The following is a 19,895-nucleotide window of genomic DNA, read 5'->3' as shown; positions in this document are numbered from 1 at the left end:
AATCAGCAATACCCAGCACAGGTGTGATTACCCATGGAGCCTGCCTTCTCTGCAGGCGTAGGAGGGTGTGCTGTGAGTGGGAAATTGGCCTGCCTTGTGATGTGCATTTAAATATTAAGAGAGAGCCAGGATGTTAGAGGAGTCTCATGGGCCACCATAGACCTGGGTGGTAAAGGCAGTACTTTGTGGAAGAACTGTTCACTTAACAGTCAGGATGGCACAGTTGAGTCAGCTACAACAGGAGGTGGGAGAGAGATGCTGGAGCATACTGTACTGCCCTTCCCACCCTTTGTTAACTTAAAGATGTGTCTGTCATCAATTAGCCTTTTAGATGATGATGTTTTGTGATAGAAATGTTACTGTTATCATCTCAGGAAAATTATTTCAATCAATTCCTAGAAGAGAATTTGTCAACTTTGTATAACTTCTGACAACTGTGTTTGGATCTTTTTCATCTGTTAACTCAGTCCTTTTTCTGACTTCTCACCGCCCAGCCCACCCCATGCATTTTAGGGGTCATTTCCTCCATTTCTTTTAGTTTTATCTTCTGCAATTTTGTGTTTTTCTCTGGTATGTTTCTGATTCTTTCCCATTTGGGTCCATGACCCAATAAAGGGGTGTTGCTCACTGTATACCTGTGGCCTGGTGAGTTCGGGAGGCCAGATAGTACATACAGCTTCTTATATCTACACATTGGAACATGGCCAGGTCATGGTGCTCCTGCTGGCAGAGCTGACCTGGAATGGCAGTGTAATTCCTCAGGTCTCAGACATCGTCCCTCACCTTTTTAGTGGAATGTTGGCTCCCTTTTGAAAGAGAGGGTGACAGTGTGATAGGGATGGTGGTGGTAATGTATGAGATTGTTAAGACCTACAGGGGCCACATCTTGAATGCCAAGGGCAGCACCGTTGGACAGCAGGGATTTATCTGAGTGGATCACTTAAGCCTCAAAACTAAAAATCTTTTAGTTGTATAAAAGATTTAGAACTAGACAGAGCAATACGTGTAAGTTAGGTATTTAGTAGGTATCTGGAAAATAGGGAGTTCTTTCACAGTGATCCTGCACTTTAGACATCTGCTTTATCATAAATGTTTTGGAGATTAAAAATGAACGAAAAAATCTTGGAGACAACTTGGGATCTTTAAGAGTGGTCCCACTTGGGTGAACAGCTTGGCACAGATCCTCCACATACACGTTTCTCATGTTAGTTCAATTAGAACCGCCTCTTTCCCTCTCTGGACTGAGTCAGATGGTGCTATCTGTTCTGATTATCGAGTTTTTTAAAGGAGAACTGTTGATTAGGAAGAACAAGAGACAAAACACAACCAGACAAAAGCTAAATTTCTGCAATCCCAGCAGAGTCAAATATGTCCTGTGTTTTTCTACTTAGAAGATTATTACAGTTCAGATTCGAGTTTCTGGTATTCAACTTCATCACTGTATATTTCCAAACACCAAGCAGAGGGTGTTTTGCTTATTTCAGATTTTATTTTCCAAAATAAAAAGAAACCAGAATGTTTCAGCAGTTTTCTCTTTCCAGTCACACTTAAATAAGGACAATCTTTGGGTAAGAGGGGTGTTATTTGGATAAATCCAGAATGTGCAGGTAAATTTTTTCTTATGCTTCTAAAATCTCTCAAGTTCTGTCTAGTGACATTTTGCGTTTTGTTAACTGCTTGATTATGTAGCCATAAATCAGACTACATAATAGGACCAAGGGGTTCAGAAAGCAATTTGAAGAACTTCCTGTTGGCTCCATTTAAGACAAATTTTACATCTGAATGATTAGTAATTTTAAAATTAATATTTTAAGATAATGAGTTTTTTCACTGTTAGTTTTTAAACATTTATTTTGTTTGTTTGAAAGGCAAGGTTGCAGAGAGAATGAAAGAGAGACACAGAGAAACAGCTTCCACCTGCTGTTTCACTAGCCAAATGGCCACGCGGCTGGGGCTGGACCAGATAGAAGTCAGGGACCAGGAACTTCATCTAGGCTTCCCATGTGGATGTGGAGCCCAAGCAGTTAGGCTGTGTTTCTCTACTTTCCCAGGCAGATTAGCAGGGAAGTGGATTGAAAGTGGAACAGCCAGGTCCGTAGCCAGCACCCATCTGAGACGTTGTCTTCATAGGTGGTGGCATTACCAGCTGTACGACAATGAGGACCCCAAAACATTAAATTTAAAAAAAAAAACACAAGTTCATGGGTAGTTTAAAATGTGGGAGAGAGTAAATTAACATATAGAAGGGATGATAGCAAAAACACCATCCTGTAACTCTATCCTTACAGTACATTCCAGCAAAATGGCTTGGAAGGGAAAGTATTGTAATGGCGACAGATGCAATGTGTAACATCTTATCCAAGGTGTAACACTCAGCCTCCTCCCGCCGGGTGATGCCACATGTTGGGTACTGCATTTCAGAGTGGCAAGTACATTCATATAATTTATTTGGCATTGGTAAAAATATTTGGCATTTTGAGGAATTAATTATGAGGAAATAGTAAAATTATACAGATAGTAGTGTATTTTATAAGAAAACTGGGTTGGACCCTGCCAGTATCAGCTTTATAATGACGAAAAGTTTAATTTCTGTTTTAGATGAAAAGGAAGCACTGAAACCTGACAATTGATGCAGCCTCATAGAAGGGCTGTGAAGTGATTAGATCTGGCCTTACCAAGGCAACCACAGACCTACAGCAGGCTACTTTTTAAGTTGATAATTCTATATGGTCAGCAAATAACACTTTAAATATTCAAATGGCCCTTAACAGAAAAAAAAAGTTACCACCTCTGTTCATTCTCAATCCTGTTAGGAGAAGGTTCTTACTTTTAGGAAGACATGTTGATCTCTTCTTGGCACGAAGTATCATGAAGCCAACAACTTTCTTCCAAACAGTTCTGAAAAAGTGTGGTGTATGCTTGTGCATTGATAGAATTGGTGAATCCAGGTGAAGGTCATGGGCATGTTTTTCTGAACTGGGACTGCCATAACAAAGTACCATGGACCAAGTGGCTTGAGCAGCAGGCATTGCTTCTCAACAGTTCTGGAGAATGGGAAGGCCAAGATCAAAGTGTAAGCTGATTCAGTGTCAGATGATCACCAGCTTCCTGGTTTGTTAGTAACACTCTTGTAGTGTCTTCATAAAGGACTCACAAAAGCTCTCTTTGGACTTTAACATGGACAATAATCTTCATGATACATTGAGCCTCATGACTTCAGCTGATCTTGCTGACTTCCATCGGATCACTGCCCTCTAATACATGGCGTTAGGACATAGAGTTTTACCATACAAAATTTCAGAGGACACATTCAATGCACAACAATCTTCGTAAGACTACTCCAGCTTTGCTAGAGATCAAGAGTGTTTGAGAGAGAGATCTTCTATCTGCAGATTCACTCCCCAAAATAGCTGCAGTTGCCAGGACTAGACCAAGGTGAAGGTAGGGGCCAGAACTCCATCTGCATTTTTCCACATGGGTGTCAAGGACCCAAGTGCTTGGACCATATCCCGTTGCCTTCTCAGATATAGTAGCAGGCAGATGGATCAGAAATGGAGCAGCCAGGACTCAAACTGGTGCTCTGATTATGGGATGCCAGTGTCATAGGTGGTGTCAGAAACTGCTGCACCATAGTGTCAGCCTGGATCAAGAATATTTTAAAACACGGACAGTTTGCTGTGAACTTTACATTTCCATACTCTGGGCAAAGGGGGTTGTCTGTCAACCTTGGCCATGTGAAGCACCCTGAGTAATTCACTGATACACTCCAGCTTCCCCCTTGAAGCAGGGTGGAGACCTTTTTAGTTTCTCAATCCTTGCCCTTCTTCCCTTTTCCTGCCTTACTCATTGACATTGTTTGGTACTATAGGCATTTGAATATGTTCCCACATTTGTAAACTCTGCTGACTCCCTGGGGGGTATATTGGATGATAATAATTTTTCCATTTGCTGAAACTCGAGGGGGTTATGGAACACTGGCAAGCTTTTGCTGAATCTGATTTCTGTGCCAGCCAGTAATCTTCCCTGGGGTCCTCTGGCCATAGGCTAAATGTCTTGTCTGACGCACAGAAAGTTTAGTCATGTGAGACATAATTAACAAAATGTGGACACAGAAACTGTATAAAGCGTGCTGTACAGGTGAGCATAAATATGAAAATTCTTGTTCAAATGTAATTGTCCTCTCTGGATTTGTTTGTCACTTGAAAAAAATTTTCCATGGAGCATTCTAAATCTTAATGAATAAACGTTTTCTGGAAATGTTTAAAGATGCCAATGCAGAAAGTACTGTATACATTTTAATTACCTTGTAAGTTGTACTGTCCTGTGTTTAAGCAACTGCTTTGCCATTGCGCACCTAGAGAGTGTAAGCTCTTGCTACCCATCATGGTAGCAAGACTTCTCCCAGAATACAAAAACTGTAATTGGCACGGGTTAGGGCCCATCAAGCCACTGATGCGTTCAGTCATGCTGAAAGAAGAAGTTGGATGGACTGATGTTGGAGTTCAGATTGCCAAGAGAGCATATCTACCTAATACATTATCTTGTTGTGAAGTTTTCATTTATGTTTAATTTGATGTTCTGGAAAATGCTAGCTACTTTTGCAAATACACACTCACACGTGCAATTTTTGCCTTGTGAAGTAAACAAGGGATTTTTCTTGGAATTTGGCAGAAATGAGTATAGAATCTCCTAGTGTTTCAGGTAGAACCCAGTGTAGTTGACATCAGAAAAGGTGGTCGAGTCCAAACTTGAATAGAAGTGACTCAACAAGAGCATTGGATGCTCTCCATTTCCCCTTTTTTCTGTAAAAACCATACCTCTCTGTTGGGTCGCCTTTTCTCTTGGCCCCTAAGGTGTAGCAGCCCGTTCGTCTATGGTGGGTGACTGTGGAATGTTCCCGGTTTGATTTTTTGCTCAAACCTTGGGCCAGGAAAGAAACTCATGGTTTCTGCTGAATTCCAGAAATAGCAACAAAAGCTCGGAGGAAATTAATCCCCTCTTGTCCCACTCAAATTCTCTGGCCATCCCTTTTACCCAGCTGGGCACTCCACCTGTGAAATGAATTTTTTTCTCCTTTCTCTAAAGTTTAAGAATCTGTTTGGAGTGCAGGCTACTCTTGAAAATATTTTCCTTGACTGGAAGGCAACTTTGAACAACATAGGGTCACTTGCTTGCTGCTTTCTTTCTTGGTGGTGGGAGTCTTGTATTCCCTTGGCTACCTTTCAGGATCTCAGATAAAGACTAAGCTAGCTGAATGGCTAGTGAGGTGTTTTAGCTTTGCTTTTCATCATCTCATCAGGATGATTGATATTCAAGGTATTTCTGGAATATGTATCTTTAGGATTAGTGGCTTTGTCCTCCATGTCAGTTTATTTATCAATTTGTGATTGGAAACATCTTTAATATTTAGATTGCAAACCAGTGCCTCATCATCCCTAAGTTGATATTGTCAGGTCGTTAATGCTATTTTTGTATGCTCTTATCAGTTGTTCTTTTTGTCAGCTTATGTAACATTTTAAACAATGGAAAAAAACACCAGCACATTCTTTTTTTTTCTCTAGGTGGAAAAGCATTTAGCAAGCATTCAGGGTGTTTTTCCCTTCATTTTTATTCATGCGCCTTGACTGGAGGAGCTGCCGGTTGTCTCTAGCTTGTTAGAGCTGTGAAGGAGTCACGTGTGTCTCTTTTTCATCTGCAAGTGTTTATTTCTGTTCGCTGTTTGCTGTCAACTTCAAGTCGTTTATCCCCAAAATGGCCATAATCAGACGGAGCATATTTTCCATGCTCCTAGTTTAAGAATACATGGCTTGTTAAAGAGAGTAGCTGTCTCAGCTTTGGGCAAGTCTGAAAGAGCCTATTTTGTTATGGACATATGTGCAAATGAGCCTGTGGATGAGAAGTAGACAGTGGTTGGGAGAGGAGTAGCGCTGATGTCATCCCACTGGAATGAAGGGGCTGTTAGAACCCAAAGTGCATTCTATAGCTAGCAGCTAAATAAGTGTGTCACTGTAGTTCTTTTCTAAGAAGGAAAAAATGTGAGACAAACCAAAGAAGTAAATTGTGTTTATAGAGGGAGATATTTTAATTAGTTTAGGCCTTGCAGTTATTCAAACAGTCTGAACTTAGATTTCTTTTTGGAACAAACATGAAAACCATTATTTATGGAAAGTTTAAATTTCACATGACACATCTTCCTTCTATGTGTGTGGTTTTGGGTTTTTCTTTTTCTAAAAACTGTATTTGCTTTCTTGTATATTTTTATTTTAACCTCGCCTCTGCTAAAATTGCTTTATTTTCTTCAGAGAATTGCTTTTAGGAGCACGAAAATGCTTGAGCCTCTGAGCTGAACCCCCTTCCGCTTCCGTTGTTTCCAAAAGAGCTGGCCCTCAGCTCACTGGTGGCAGGCTTGAAAACCAGGCTCCCAGCTTCACTCCTTTGTGAGAAATTTTCCAACCCTGAATGTGCCCATGCCTGCAAACTGAAATACCCCTGCTCTGCAGGGGCACTGTGCTCATTGCTTCTCCCCCTGGATGCAAAGCCTCATGGGTACTAAGAACGCAGCAGGTGGGGGGGCTTTCCATGTACCTGCCCATCTGCCTATCCATACTCACCACCAAAATTCAAGCAGGTGGAAAATGGTGGTGTTGTATTACCTCCTGGCAGCTGTCTCGTGGGCAAGAGGAGTTACAAAGCTGGCTCATGAGCTTGGCCCATGAACTCATTGAGAGAAAATAAGGCATCCACTAGAATGAGGAAGGAGAAGCTTACCCTGCCACAGAAACCTTGAATTTCTGCCTCTTGGCACAGTCACTCTTTTCATAGATGTTTAATCATTCATTTCTGAAATACAGAAAAACATAGATAAATGTCCTCTACAGCTGGGGCTGGGCCAGGCTGATGCCACTAGGCCAAAACTCAGGAACCCAAGGACTTGAGCCATCCTCTGCTGCCTCGGGTGTATGCATGAGGCTGCAACCAAGAATGAGGCTGGAACCTGGAGCACGTGTTCCAGTATGGGGTTTGTGCATCCCAAATGGTAACTTCATCCTGTGCCAAATGCTTGCCCCTAGCACACAGTCCCCTGTCCCCTTGGCACATGTTAGATTCCAGAAGGAGAGACACAGAAACAAATCTTCTTTTGAACTTGATATCAGAGTATATAACTGAAAGATGAGTCACCAGAATAATTCCTTTTTGTTTGTTATTTGTATGAAGGGATTAACTATTCTTTTTCTCCTCATACTGTGTGTGGGGTATGTGTGTGTAAGAGAGAGAGAGGGAGAGACAGAGTCAGAAACATCAACATGTGAAAAGCTGGATCTCAGTAGTCACTTTTCATACAGTTGGACTCCAAAAGCTGGTTTTTAGAGCGATCCTTCATGAACTACCTTGAGGCATGCTTAAATTGTGCTTATGGAGAAACAGGCCAAGGACTTAGTTAATTGAGATATTTAGTTAGAGGAACTTTAAATTTTTAAATTTTTGCATCAAACTATTAACTTTTCTTTGACAATATATTTTGTATGTGGTGAGCAGCTATCACTTTAGTTCAATCATATAGACTTTATTTGCACTTTTGTTTGTACAAATTGTGTGCCTGGAATTTACTCATATTTTTCCTCTTGTGGCAACCTCAGTGGAGATGCATTGAACAAAGGTACCTCTTCTCTTCTTTCTACCTATTTACAATTAAAACCTTGAAAGACAGGCAGAATTGTCTTCTGGCTTTGATGCCATGCTTCTGTTATGGCAGGGTGGCGACCAGACGCAGCAGGCTAGTGGTTGTCCATTGCTCATCCACTCCTGGTCCTTATTTCTCAGTCGACAAAGATATTTGCAAGTGATGTGCCCTGCACAGAGGATGAAAACTAAGATGTACTCAACAGGCATCCGTGCTGCCAACCGTAGAGCATACATGTGTACTTTTACGGGATCTTGTGGAAATGTGCAAGGTGATACTCCACTGGCCAGCATGAACACGTGCTCAGAAAATGGCAGTTTTTGATTGTAATTAAAGGCAGACAGACAAGGAAAGCTCTGCCCTCTTTGGAAGTTGTTTTTAATCCCAGGTTCTTTCATGTGTATTTTAGCTCTTAACCCCATTCTTTTCAGTTTTGGATGGGTCTTATTTTTTTCTTCCTTCTAATCTAGCCTCTTCTCTGTCACAAGCATAAACATTGCTTCTGTCACCTGAGTGTAAAAGGAAGGAGGGCTCTCCAATTTCTCTGCAACAAAGCATCCTTTTTAAACTGCTCCCTCATACCTGTGCTTAGGGCTGAGATTCTTGCTTTTCAGATCTTTTCAAATCTTTCCTCCTTTCTTTGTCCCAACCCTTCTAAGACAATCTAAATGGGTCATTCCGTGGTAGAAAGAAACCGTTATCTCTGTGAGCTGGTTGCTTAGGTGTTTGAAACTGTAGATTTCTACAAACTCTTTATAGCTAGAGATCAAGAAAGATTGTTGTTAACAAGTGTACCACTTTATTTATTGCATCTGCGTATGTTTTTTGTGACAATTAAATTTTAACATCCATAAAATGTGTAGTTTTCTAGCAGGGACTTCCAGAAAGTAGGAGGCATATCAACTTTTCAAATAGGCATACAGGCCATTGGGTGGATCTGTATCGCAGGGAGGATTATAAGAGAGCAAGCGATGTTTACTTCTTTGAATGTAGGTTCTTTGTTGTTTTTTTAGAATTCTGGTGTTGGCAGCTATTTTTTTTTCTCACAACAATAAACGTGAACCTATTCTAGTAAACAGAAAGCAGTGGAAAAAAATGAAAAGTTGGTCCTTTCAAGTTTAGAAGTTTTCTTTATTTTTAACATAGACTTTGTTGGTAAAGTCAACATGTGCTTAGTCAATATGTGTTTAGGCATCAGTCATCCCATGTAGAAATGGTACTGAACACGCAGGTGTGTGGTGATCCATATCCTCAAGGGGCAACCCTGCAGCCTATTTTTGGATGGTCTGCCGACCAGGATGTTTGTCATATTTTAAAAGTTATAAAAACAAAATAACAACAATTTGAAAGGCTAGACTATGCAACAGGTACCTATATGTGACCAGAAAACTTGAAGATATTTGACCACAGAAATATATTGCCCCTGCTTTGGAAGTTCTAACACAAAAGGGCTGAGTAAGGGGGCAAATAGCTGTTTTTAGGTTTTGATAACTGATAAGGACATAGGGTCTAGAGTGATTGGCACAAAGGAGTTACTGTCCTTTCTCTAAAGTGGTGACTTGGAGATAAAATCCAAACCATGAAAACAGACAGCTCTGAGAAGAGTGGGATCTGCTGACCCTCTGGTACCTCTAGCTCCACCTTGGCCATGACTTTCAGATGACTGCTTACCCACTGCATATCTGGGTTGCTCCTTGAATGCCCTCTGTAGTCAGCATGGCATCCATCACATGACATTGTAGTTACTTGTGCTTGCACACCCCCACCCTTTCAACCAAACTTGAACTATCTTGAGGATAGGAACATATCACACTTGGTAATCTGTATTTCTAAATAGCACATGGCTCATAAATTGGTGAAGCGTTAAATGACATCTATCATAAACTCAAAGTTAGATCCTGTCAGACTCCTTGTGAAAATGAAGAGGCTCCTCCATCAAGACAGTTTAAGATCCTTTCTGCCCTAACCTCTCTACTCCATACACTTTGCTTTTTCAAATATAAATCTTACAATTCTCCCAAGCAAACATGTCCATTTCCTCCTCTTACTAAAAGACGCACTCATACAACTGATCAAGTCAAAAGTTGGGATTATTCTTGGGTTTTTCATACTGTCTCACTGTTGTCTGTCACAACTAATTTTTAAGCACCCACACCGCCAAAGTGAGTCTGGTTTTTAGTCTTCATTATCAGTCCCAATCAGCTCCACTCTGTCCTTTACACAGTGAAATGTCTGGTCTCTCTCTGTTTTTGCACAGGCCTCCCTTTAAATACAGGCATGATTTGCACAGCATCTAAATAAGTCATGTCATCCCTTCTACTTAAATATGCCATGTAGAACATGTGCATTCACTGCACATAAACCGAAAGTGAACTCAAAACTGTAGACTGATTGTTCTGTATTGTGTGGCCACTGCTCTCCTACCTATTTCTTCTTTGCCTCAGCCTACAGCTGCATTGGTGTCCCTGCTTGGCATGTTTAATTATTAAAAGAAACTCTGGTCTTAATCCGAGTAAAATTGCAAATATTTAAAACCATACAGTGATAAGTTTAACAGAACTGCTGTATAACCTCTACTGGGAAAGAGGCCTCTTACTCCTGATCACCATATTTGTGATGGTAGTAGACATCATGTTAGTGCTGGTTCAAAGCCGTGGGGAAGGAACATGACAGCCTTGCTGCCTTCTAACGGTATTGTTTTCCCTTTTCTCTTTTTTGCGATGCAGAGTATGAGTTGGAAGTAAAAAGGGTGCAAGACATTCTTTCGGGAATAGAGAAACCACAGGTATGTCTTCTTGGATTTTTCGGCACAAATGACACTTTGTTAAGTATTTCAAATGTGCTTTTCTTTCACCACATAGTAGGTAAGCAAAAGAGCTACCTTCCCGTTGGAGATTATTTATAAACTGTGAAAGAGCGTTTAGTTGTTAATGGAGCATGAAAATATAGAACAGCAGGCTTCTGTGTAGATACAGCCTCGTCAGTGTCTCCTGTATTTACATATTCTGACTGCACCTAGATATTCATCCCAACTGCCCAGGGTGCACTCCTCCCTCCGGAAAACAGGGGTAACTGTTTATTAGTTTGTTTTGTTTTTCTGGGTTTTTTTTCTTTTAAAAAGAAAAAAAAATTATTCTCCCTGTGTAAAATTTTATCCTCCCTATGTAAAAGTAGTAATAAATTTGAAAAATCTCAGTAATTTCACATATACGTCTTGATAAACTTCCAAAAGGCATTTAGATATTAGCTAAGAAAAATAAGAGCAAAACATCAACCGGACTGGTAAGGGAGAAAATCAGTGGGAGCAATGATACTGTGAGGTTTTAGGTTTGATTTTTGCTAGGTGCTTTGAAATTCAAGTGAAAAAAATCTTAAAAATCCAGAATGTTAATACAGCCTTTCAGCTGAGCTTAGAGAGCCAATGTTTTCTAGCTAAATTGGAAACCCTCGATTCTTCATGTGTTTCAAATACTGGAGCTTTTAAAGAGAAGAGTCCAAATGTGCCTCAGGATACGTAGTGGAGTTTGACTAAATGTAAAAACATGAGATGTGTTGGAGGACAGGCATAATAAGGCTCTTGTAGGGGAGCAGGTTTTGATGGTTGGTTGTGGGTGGGAGGGCAGTCTGCACTTTGTCCTGGTCAGGAGCAGACTGCCATTGAGGGTATTACAAAGAAGTGAGGCAATCAAAGCTGCATTTTCTCAAACAGTCGGCAGACACATGGAAGAGAGAAGTACGCGGAACTTTCTGGTGTGGTTGCACTGAAAAGCTATGGTAGTCAGGATTAGGGTGGTGGCATTGGGCCTGGCAAAGAGGGGATAGGTAGCAAAGCCATACTGGAGATAGCTTCATAAAGCATTATTTGCTATTAGATAGCTTGTGGCATGGATAACTAGGCTTTAAGTTACCTCCATGTTTATTCTGACGGCTGTCTGTGCCCTGAGGATACCCTTCATGGTGATTACTCAACCCCACTGGTACTACTCCCAGAGCCACTATGCTCTATTCAGCACTGCTAGTGTATTTAGTACACTGTATTTTGTTCCCCAGTTTCTTTATCTTTCTGACTAATCAGTAGTTCTTCCAGAATAGGACAATGTGTATGTCCTTTTATATCTTGGTGCATGTTGAGTTTGCTTCATGGCTCAGGCATGCAGAAGCATAAACATAGTCAGATGCATTTGGTAGGTCAGAGTAAGGTGAAACAGAAACTGCTATGGAAAGCCATGCATGAGAGTGGCAGTTAAGTTGTAGGCATGGATGATATTGGTGGGATAGGGAAGGGCTTGTTAGATTAGTCATACAGCTTGTTTACTCATTTCTGAGTCTGATCAACTCTGGGACACTAACTAATTGAAGTCACTGGGCTGTGAGGCAGATCCATTGAGTTCCTGCAGGTAAGTATCACTAGGTTGCAACTTCTCCGGGGTCAAGCCAGTTTACCTGGATCCTGTCCTTCCCCATTGCCCTTCTCCAAATTTCTCAAATGGATTTTGGTTTGTAAATTGTGTCCAAAGGCAACATTTTCACGTCAACCTGGTTTATAAAGATGGGTATGGATGTAGTGAGTGTTGGGTTTGCTTTGGTCTTGGCAAGTAGCTGGCGTTGTCATTCTGCTGAGTAGGCGGGATGCTCTCTAGGACCAAGAAACACAGAGTGAAGCACTTTCAGGGGGATGTGTAGAAACAACAAAATCTCAAGTAATTAGGAACTCTCGAGTCATTAGCAATCTGTCATTCAGTCAGTGCTAGTGCTCATATTTAACCCTGAGACTTGGACTTGTTGCAGGCGACCCTTTAAGCACACTGATGAGAACCTGCTGATAGGGAACGGACATGGTTAGCTCCTCAGTGTGCAGTGGTGATTGACACCATCCACCAGTTAGGCCTGGGCCAGTGCACAGCAGCAGAAGTGAGTCCCCAGCTCAGTGATGTTCTTGTGACTTACTAGCTTACTTGTTCCTTCTGTTTTTGCCCAAATTAGTTTTGTATTTCTTCTTTAGCAAATGGCAAGGCTGGCAATAATACTGATTGATTGAATAAGCTTCAGAAATAGGAAGGTCCCAGATGCATCTCTTCCAGCATAATCAAGGCATTCTCAGAGCTCTGCTCCTTCCTGGAAGCTCTGGGAGAGGATCATCCTCCATGACTTTCCCGGTTTCCAGTGGCAGCCTGCCTTCCTTGGTTAGTGGCTCCTTCCATTGAAAGAACTAGACACAATGTCTCTGCAGTCCCTGCTCCCATCTTCCTCCCTTCCTGCCTCACTCTCCACTCAAAAACACCCTTATGATGGCGTTGCACCCATCTGGATAGTACATATTCATGGCCCTATCGCAGAGTCCCTTGCTTGGCTTAATCATACAAAGCAGGGTATTCAAGGGATCGGGGATTAGGATGTGGGGGGTGGAGCCACTATTCTACTGACCTCCTCGCTCTGTCTCCTCCCAAACCTTCTCTGCCTGTTGACAGTCTACCCTGTTATCTCCCCTTCCCACTGCAATGACCCCTTTTCTCTGCAGTTCTTGTTTCCGACCACATTTGTTGGTCTTTGCGCACCCAGCGCCCAGCACTGTCTATGACACACTATGAAACCTTTAGAAATGTTTGCTAAATAAGAAGGTGGCCAACTGGAGTGGCCTTAGCTAGCTTCTGGCAGGTGGGACAGGTGCCAAAGAGATGCCTGCACCAGAGGATGAGACAGAACCTTCCAGAAAGGCTGCTCAGGCAGCTGGGTGATGGCGATCGGCAGCATCTGGCAGAGGGCATCAAGGCTTTGCACTCTGGCTCTCTGCGTCAGACCCTTGCATGACTGTGAACTGCCTATGTGACCTAGGGTAAGTCTCCTCATCTGTGAAAGGGTAATAAGTGCCACGTGGAACCAGCTGAAAGTGTGTTACACCTGTCTCCTCCGTAGACTGTTGTCGAACAGTGCTGTACCCTGACATAGGAAGGAAGGTGTCAGGTGCCTTCTAGGGAAAGAAGCTGAGCTGCACAGAGTCAGGCCCACAATTGTGAAAACAATTGCTATTCTGAACTGTGTGTGTGTTTTTTCTTGGAGCCACATCTGGCAGCAGCTGTGAAACAAAAGGGGTATATTTTTCTTTGAGATTTTGCTGATGATCAGATTTTGCTGCACAGTATTTAGGACTTGTGGATCCCAGTCAGCATTGTAGAACTTTGGGCATCCTAAATTAAGCAAGTTGTTTACTCTTCAGGGATCCCCTAAGATGTAAGGGTTCCAATATTTTAGTCCATTTTATTAAATATTTAATACAAGTAAGTAAAACAGATGTTTGTCCTGGGACTAAAGTGGATGCTTTCGGCACGTCACTGTACAGCTGCTGTACTCCCAGAGGAACATGCTGGGTGTCACCCTGAGTAGCTGAGGAAATGTCCAGCCACCTGCAGCCTAATGTGGTCTCTGTTTGCAAGGAGATGCCCACTATGGTCTCCCACACGCTGTGGTGGGCTGTTTCTTTTTAGGACATAAGCTAATGATGACTGCAATTGTGGTCCCACCATGTTTCCATCCACTAGTGTTGTGCTTGTAGGAACAATTGATTAGTCAGTCCCAGAAGTGAGTCAACCCAGGCACATTAGAGTAACATTTCCACATTACAGATCCACAGCAATCAGTCTGGGAGGAGCTTCAAGGTTTCTTCCTGGAAGGACTCGAAGACACGTGGCTATACGATGCTCAGAGTGTCCTTTTTCTTTGGTGTTCTTTCCTCCGTGTTATTTGTCCTGATAGTGTTTTAGCAGTGTAGCCAGTATTGCTGGGCAGTATTCCATTAATGTGTTCCTTCATCATGTCAGCAGGCCTCCACATTAGAAACTTTCAACCCACATAAAAAAGGTATTTTTGAACATGACAATAACAGTTTAATAACTGAGAATTCAGTGGCGCTTCTGATGTAGAATTATTCAGAATAGTAAACTACTGACATGACAGGAGAGAAGGGGCACAGAGGAAGAGAACTAAAGATAAGTGTTTTGTGACTGAGTTTATCATTTCCATCTGACTGACAACTGGACTCAGGTTGGAATGTATATTTAATATAAATACAGAGACAAGAAACACGTCTAATCAGCAAGATCATTTATTAGTGGGTAGTGATTTCCTAAGTACTTTGAAAGCAGTTTAACTTAAATTATCCTTAGGCTAACTTACCCGATCAACCTGCACTGTAGGCCCTTTTAACCCTCGTGCAGGACTATCAAACTGCCTGGCCTGGCAATTCTGTAAGTAGAAAAATGACTTTTTTTAAAAATCATTGTGATGGAGTTTGACTACCAGTTACGATAGAATCATTCGACATCAAGAAGTCTGTTTTACGGTTTGCAAACCTATTTTGAGGAGAGGTGGCAATGATTCATGGTTACTGCAATGATCGGAGTAGCCATGCCACACTCAGCGTCACCATCTCTACTGTTGAGAAAGTTCCAGTCCAGAGAGAGGGATTTGAAGTGCTAAAGTCCCATTCCTGTGTAGTTGCTCTGAACTAACTTTGAAGCTACATCTACCCCTGGAGTTTCCAATTTCTCAGTATCACCACCAGGGACACTTGCAGTAAATAGGTACAACAAACGCTGAGTAGTCACATCTCTTGGACATTGTCTTGAAAAGGACTTGGTTATTTCCTGGAATTGGCTTTGAAACGGATGTGAGTTCCGAGTGCTAAGGCAGACCCAGCACTACTTTTCACAGAATTACTTTGCCTAAAAAAGAGCAGCCCGAGGCTAGGAGTCATGCAAGTCAGGATCAGGGGCTCTGGAGGCCAATGCAGGTGGCAGGATGCCACCATCCTGTGAACGTGATGCAGAGTTCTCACAGTGCCATCCTGACGGGCAGGCATAGGCAGAGAATATTATCCACAAATACCTGCCTTCAGGGGCCAGTTAATCTGCAGGCTACCTCAGAATCCAGAGGAAAGGTGAGCGGAACTGTAGCTGATGCTTCAGATGTTACACATCTTTTCATGTACATAATAGCCTAGTCCAACAGAACGGAAGGGAGTCAAGTTTATAATAGTTCATTTGATGCAGTGGATAGAACTTCTGATTGGGGTGCTGGCATCCCATAGGAGAGTGTCTGCTTCAAGTCCCAGATGCTCTGCTTCCAGTGCAGCTTCCTGCTGATGCTTCCCAGCAGCTGATAACTCCAGGCTCGGTCCCTGCCTCCACGTGGGAGGCCTGATGAGGCTTCAAGTGTGGATTCCAGCTGGTCTAGCCCTAGCCATTGCAGGCGCTTGGGGAGTGAGTCAGTGAATGAAAGACTAATCTCACTCTCCCGCTGTCTTTAATGCTGCCTTTCAAGTAGATGAAATAAGGCAGTTCCTGATTGGGATCTAGGACTGGGATGTGCCTGAGCTGTTGAGAAACAGGATGCTAACCCACACTCCTTTGTAGGTTCCATGACTACAAATGAGATTGTGCAGACAGCTATTCCAACACCTCAGTCAAACATTTCCCACAGCCTGGTCAGCCTCCATTTTCCTGATAACTTAAGCTGTTCAGAGTAAAATCTTTTTTTAATAATGAGATATGCCCTCAGGATTACCCATTTATATGAATGCAGAATTTCAGCAAATATGTTGGAATACCTCAGTAATGCTGTCTTGGAAGTTAGCCAGGGAAATCACTCCGTGTGAGAAGGTGAGTGAGGGTCTGAGGGGGCATGGCCCTGAGCATTGGTCCCAGCAGCACCGGATTGATGAGTGGAAGAGACAGCAAGGAAGAGCTGTTTGGCTAGAGCAGGGAAAATAAAGCTGGGTTTTGTAATAATTTGTGACTACCATCCACTTAGTTGCCTACATCAGGAGTGCAGGCTGTCTTGTTTGCTTTGACTGTTTTTCACTCAACAAACATTGGCCAAGCCCTCACAGTCAAGGGGGACTGGGGCCTTGATTTCCACCGGGAGCCCAGTGGAGGAGGAACCAAAGACCATGAACAAGCTCAGCAAGGGTAGCCACTGACACGGGCTTCCCTGGAGCAGAAAGTAGAGATCCTACAGAGAAGGGAATGAGGCTCTGCTGGTCTTGAAGGATGTGTAGGAGTCAGAGTGACTAGGTAACCCCATCACCATATGGTTTGTATCTGTACAAACCATAAATCAATGGGGTAGAGAGATCCCTGCTAAAAAAATGGAATGAGTAAGCCACCTCAGAAGACATTTGGCAGTCATTGTGCTTATAAGAAGAAAAACAGTAGAGGTTAACTGGGTAGATATATCCCTCTCTGTAGCCTCGTAATCTATAGCTATTAAGACTTGGTAAGCGTTACGCTTTTACATTGATGTTAAGTCGTATTTCTTTGGTTTTTTTTTTATACATTATTCAAGCCAAACTGATAGCAATAAATTAAAGCACCAAAGTTCTAGTGTTAGATGTATTTTTAAAAATTAGGCTATATTTTATATTGGTTTCCTCTAGAAACAGTCTCTGAACCAAAGATGTAAATGCAGATAATTTATTTGGAAACAAGAACCAGGAAGCCTCAGTTAGAGACGGAAACCCGAGCCAAGAAAGGGAGGGAAGCCATCACAGCACCTGTTGGTGATCAGGTTATGGACACGGGCTCCTGGGACCCAGTCCTCAAGGCAGTCCTGGGTGTGCTGTAGGATAATGCAAGTAAGGCATGAAAGCCTGCTTCAGACCAAACCTGCCTGTTCAGATGCAGTCTTAAGCAGAGCCTGGGAAGGTGGAACATCACTTCTACGTGTATTTCTGCCCTACATCAGCCTGATCCTTCATTCCAGACTGCCACCACAGGAGTTTTCTGGGAATCTGCCAGATTTCAAGGGATGTGGTTATAAATATCAGTTTTGAAGAATACTTTGAGATTCTTCCCACATGATGTAGTAGTCCATCTATCGATCATTTTATTTAAAAAAAAAAAAAGTCAAGTAAATCAGGGCCGGCATTGTGGTACAGCAAGTTAAGCCACCACCTGGGATGCCAACATCTCATATGAGCGTTGCTTCAGGTCCTGGATACTCCATTTCCAATCCAGCCCTTTGCTGATGTGCCTGGGGAAGCAGTGGAAGATGGGCTGGGTGCTTGGGCTCTTGCACCGATGTGGAGGCCCAGTTTAGACTCCTTTACTGAGAAAGAGGGAAAGATAACGACATGTTTTCCACTTGCTGGTTCATTTCCCAAATGGCTGTCAAGGTCAGCACTGGGCCATGCTGCAGAAGAATAACTACATTTGTGTCATCCATAAGGGTCCAGTCAACCAAGGAATTTGGTGAGCATATCTGCAGGGAGCTGAAATGGAGTGGAGCAGCTGGGATTTGAACTGAAGCTTGCTTGTATCTCGCTCTCTCTCTTTGTCTCTCTCCCTCTCCACCCCTCACTTGCACATACAACATAAATAATAATACCAGAAGTGTTACTTCAAGCAATGTCTGGTCCATGTGAGATGGGTTTTATAATGCTGTGTCCCCCATTTTTCTTCCTTAGGTTTCTAACATTCAGGCGAGAGCGGTTGTGTTGTCCTGGGCTCCCCCAGTTGGACTTTCCTGTGGCCCCCACAGTGGCCTTTCCTTCCCCTACAGTTATGAGGTTGCCTTATCAGACAAAGGACGAGATGGAAAATACAAGATAATTTACAGGTAGTGTATGTTTCCATGTGGTGTAATTTGCCACCAAACTGTGGAATTTAATTTGTTGGAGAAAATGTGAACCAAAGGTATTACAAGTTTTCCTCTCTCTGTCTTGAAAGTTTTTCTGTATGTAGTTCATTTACAGTTTTAAGAAAAGATTTTTGTGTGGAGCAATTAGAAATTAGTAGAGTTATTTGGCATTCATGAAATATATCATTTGGTTATTATCTTGTCAGTTTTATATTAATACAAAGTTTATTCTAATGTCCCATGGCAAAAAATTGACTGACTTCTAGTTTTTGCATACTCACAACAGATTTAATAGTCCTGTTTTTACAAATTTTACAGTATAGCTATATAACCTATATCTAATTCTCTGTAGTAGCTTTCCAAATTGTAAAAAATTATTTACTTTAAAACATTTCATTCCAAAACTTTCTTAACTGGTCGAAAGTTTAACACACAGAATAAAAGATCAGCTCTTGCTGCTTTATGAACTCCTAGGTATTTCTCATATATATTTATTTTTTTCTATTAGAAATATATTTCCCAAAGGCAAGAGTATTTTCTTGTAACTACAAACGTCCATTAATAATTACTTTTGTCTAATTCATCATCCATAGTCAGATTTTGTCTCTTGATCTAAATAATGTTTGTTACTTTGCAAAATGTTCTAGAATTTTTCTTCCCCTCCATGACCAAATCCACTCTAAGGTCAGATATTGAATTTCTCTTTGACCTTTTATAATTTGGAGTACTTTCTTTGTATATTTCTGTCATTTGTTTGCAGTTAAGTCGTGCTCCACACCCTTGAACACACTTCATTTTTCATTGTTTCCTCCTCTGAGGTGTAGTCAAAACTTATGACCATGCAGATGGCGTCATGGTTTTTTTTTTAAATTTTATTTATTTATTTATTTATATTGGAAAGGCAGATTTGTAGAGAAAAGGCAAGACAGAGAGAGAGAAAGATCTTCCGTCCACTGGTTCACTCCCAGATGGCTCACTCTTCAAAAGCCAGAGCTGAGCTGATCCAAAGCTGGGAGCCTCTTGCAGCTCTTCCTCATAGGGGCAGGATCTCTAGGCTTTGGGGATGCTGGATGGGAAATGAGCAGCCAGAACATGAACTGGTGCCCATATGGGATGCCAGTGCTTAATGGCTGAGCGTTAACCAGCTGAGCCATCGTTCTGGCCCTAAATGGCCTCATTTTAAATGTGAGATCTGTTTACTCTTGTAAACAGATTGTGAGCGATACAGAATACAATTTCATCCAGGCAGCCCACAGCTGTAAGAAGTGAGGGCCAGGTGAGTCTGGGAGCTTCCTTCACTGGATAGCTGGAACAGTTATTTATGTATTTCTGTCTCTATTTGTGAGCTTATTTGTGTTATTCATTTATTAGTGTGTTGTTGCTTTTAAAAATGTGAGGTCTTTTGGAATTTTATGAATATTAACCTTGACATTTTCCAAATCCAGAATGGTGTTGTTAAAAGGGATCTGATTTTCTAGTCATTGCTGTCATCGGCATCATAATACCATTACCAAATCAAGAGTTTACTTTAGCTTAATAGTGGGATCAATAATATTTCTTCAGTTCTTGTCAGGATATGATT

General features: G+C 41.9%; 1 protein-coding gene across 4 annotated transcripts in view; it reads left to right on the top strand.

Annotated features, from left to right (window-relative positions):
- Positions 1 to 19,895, top strand: part of FNDC3B (fibronectin type III domain containing 3B) — a 340,056-nt gene that overhangs the window by 231,620 nt on the left and 88,541 nt on the right. For all 4 annotated transcript variants that reach the window (XM_041002960.1, XM_041002962.1, XM_041002959.1 and 1 more), the window contains 2 exons: positions 10,408 to 10,466; positions 18,141 to 18,292. In XM_041002960.1, the coding sequence (XP_040858894.1) occupies positions 10,408 to 10,466; positions 18,141 to 18,292 (211 nt within the window). The remainder of the gene's footprint in view (positions 1 to 10,407; positions 10,467 to 18,140; positions 18,293 to 19,895) is intronic.

The sequence above is a fragment of the Ochotona curzoniae genome, unplaced genomic scaffold (genome assembly GCF_017591425.1).
Source record: "Ochotona curzoniae isolate NIBS_2020 unplaced genomic scaffold, NIBS_Ocur_1.0 scaffold_2587, whole genome shotgun sequence".
In the NCBI taxonomy this organism is placed as follows: domain Eukaryota; kingdom Metazoa; phylum Chordata; class Mammalia; order Lagomorpha; family Ochotonidae; genus Ochotona; species Ochotona curzoniae.
This window is presented reverse-complemented; position numbering and strand designations above follow the sequence as displayed.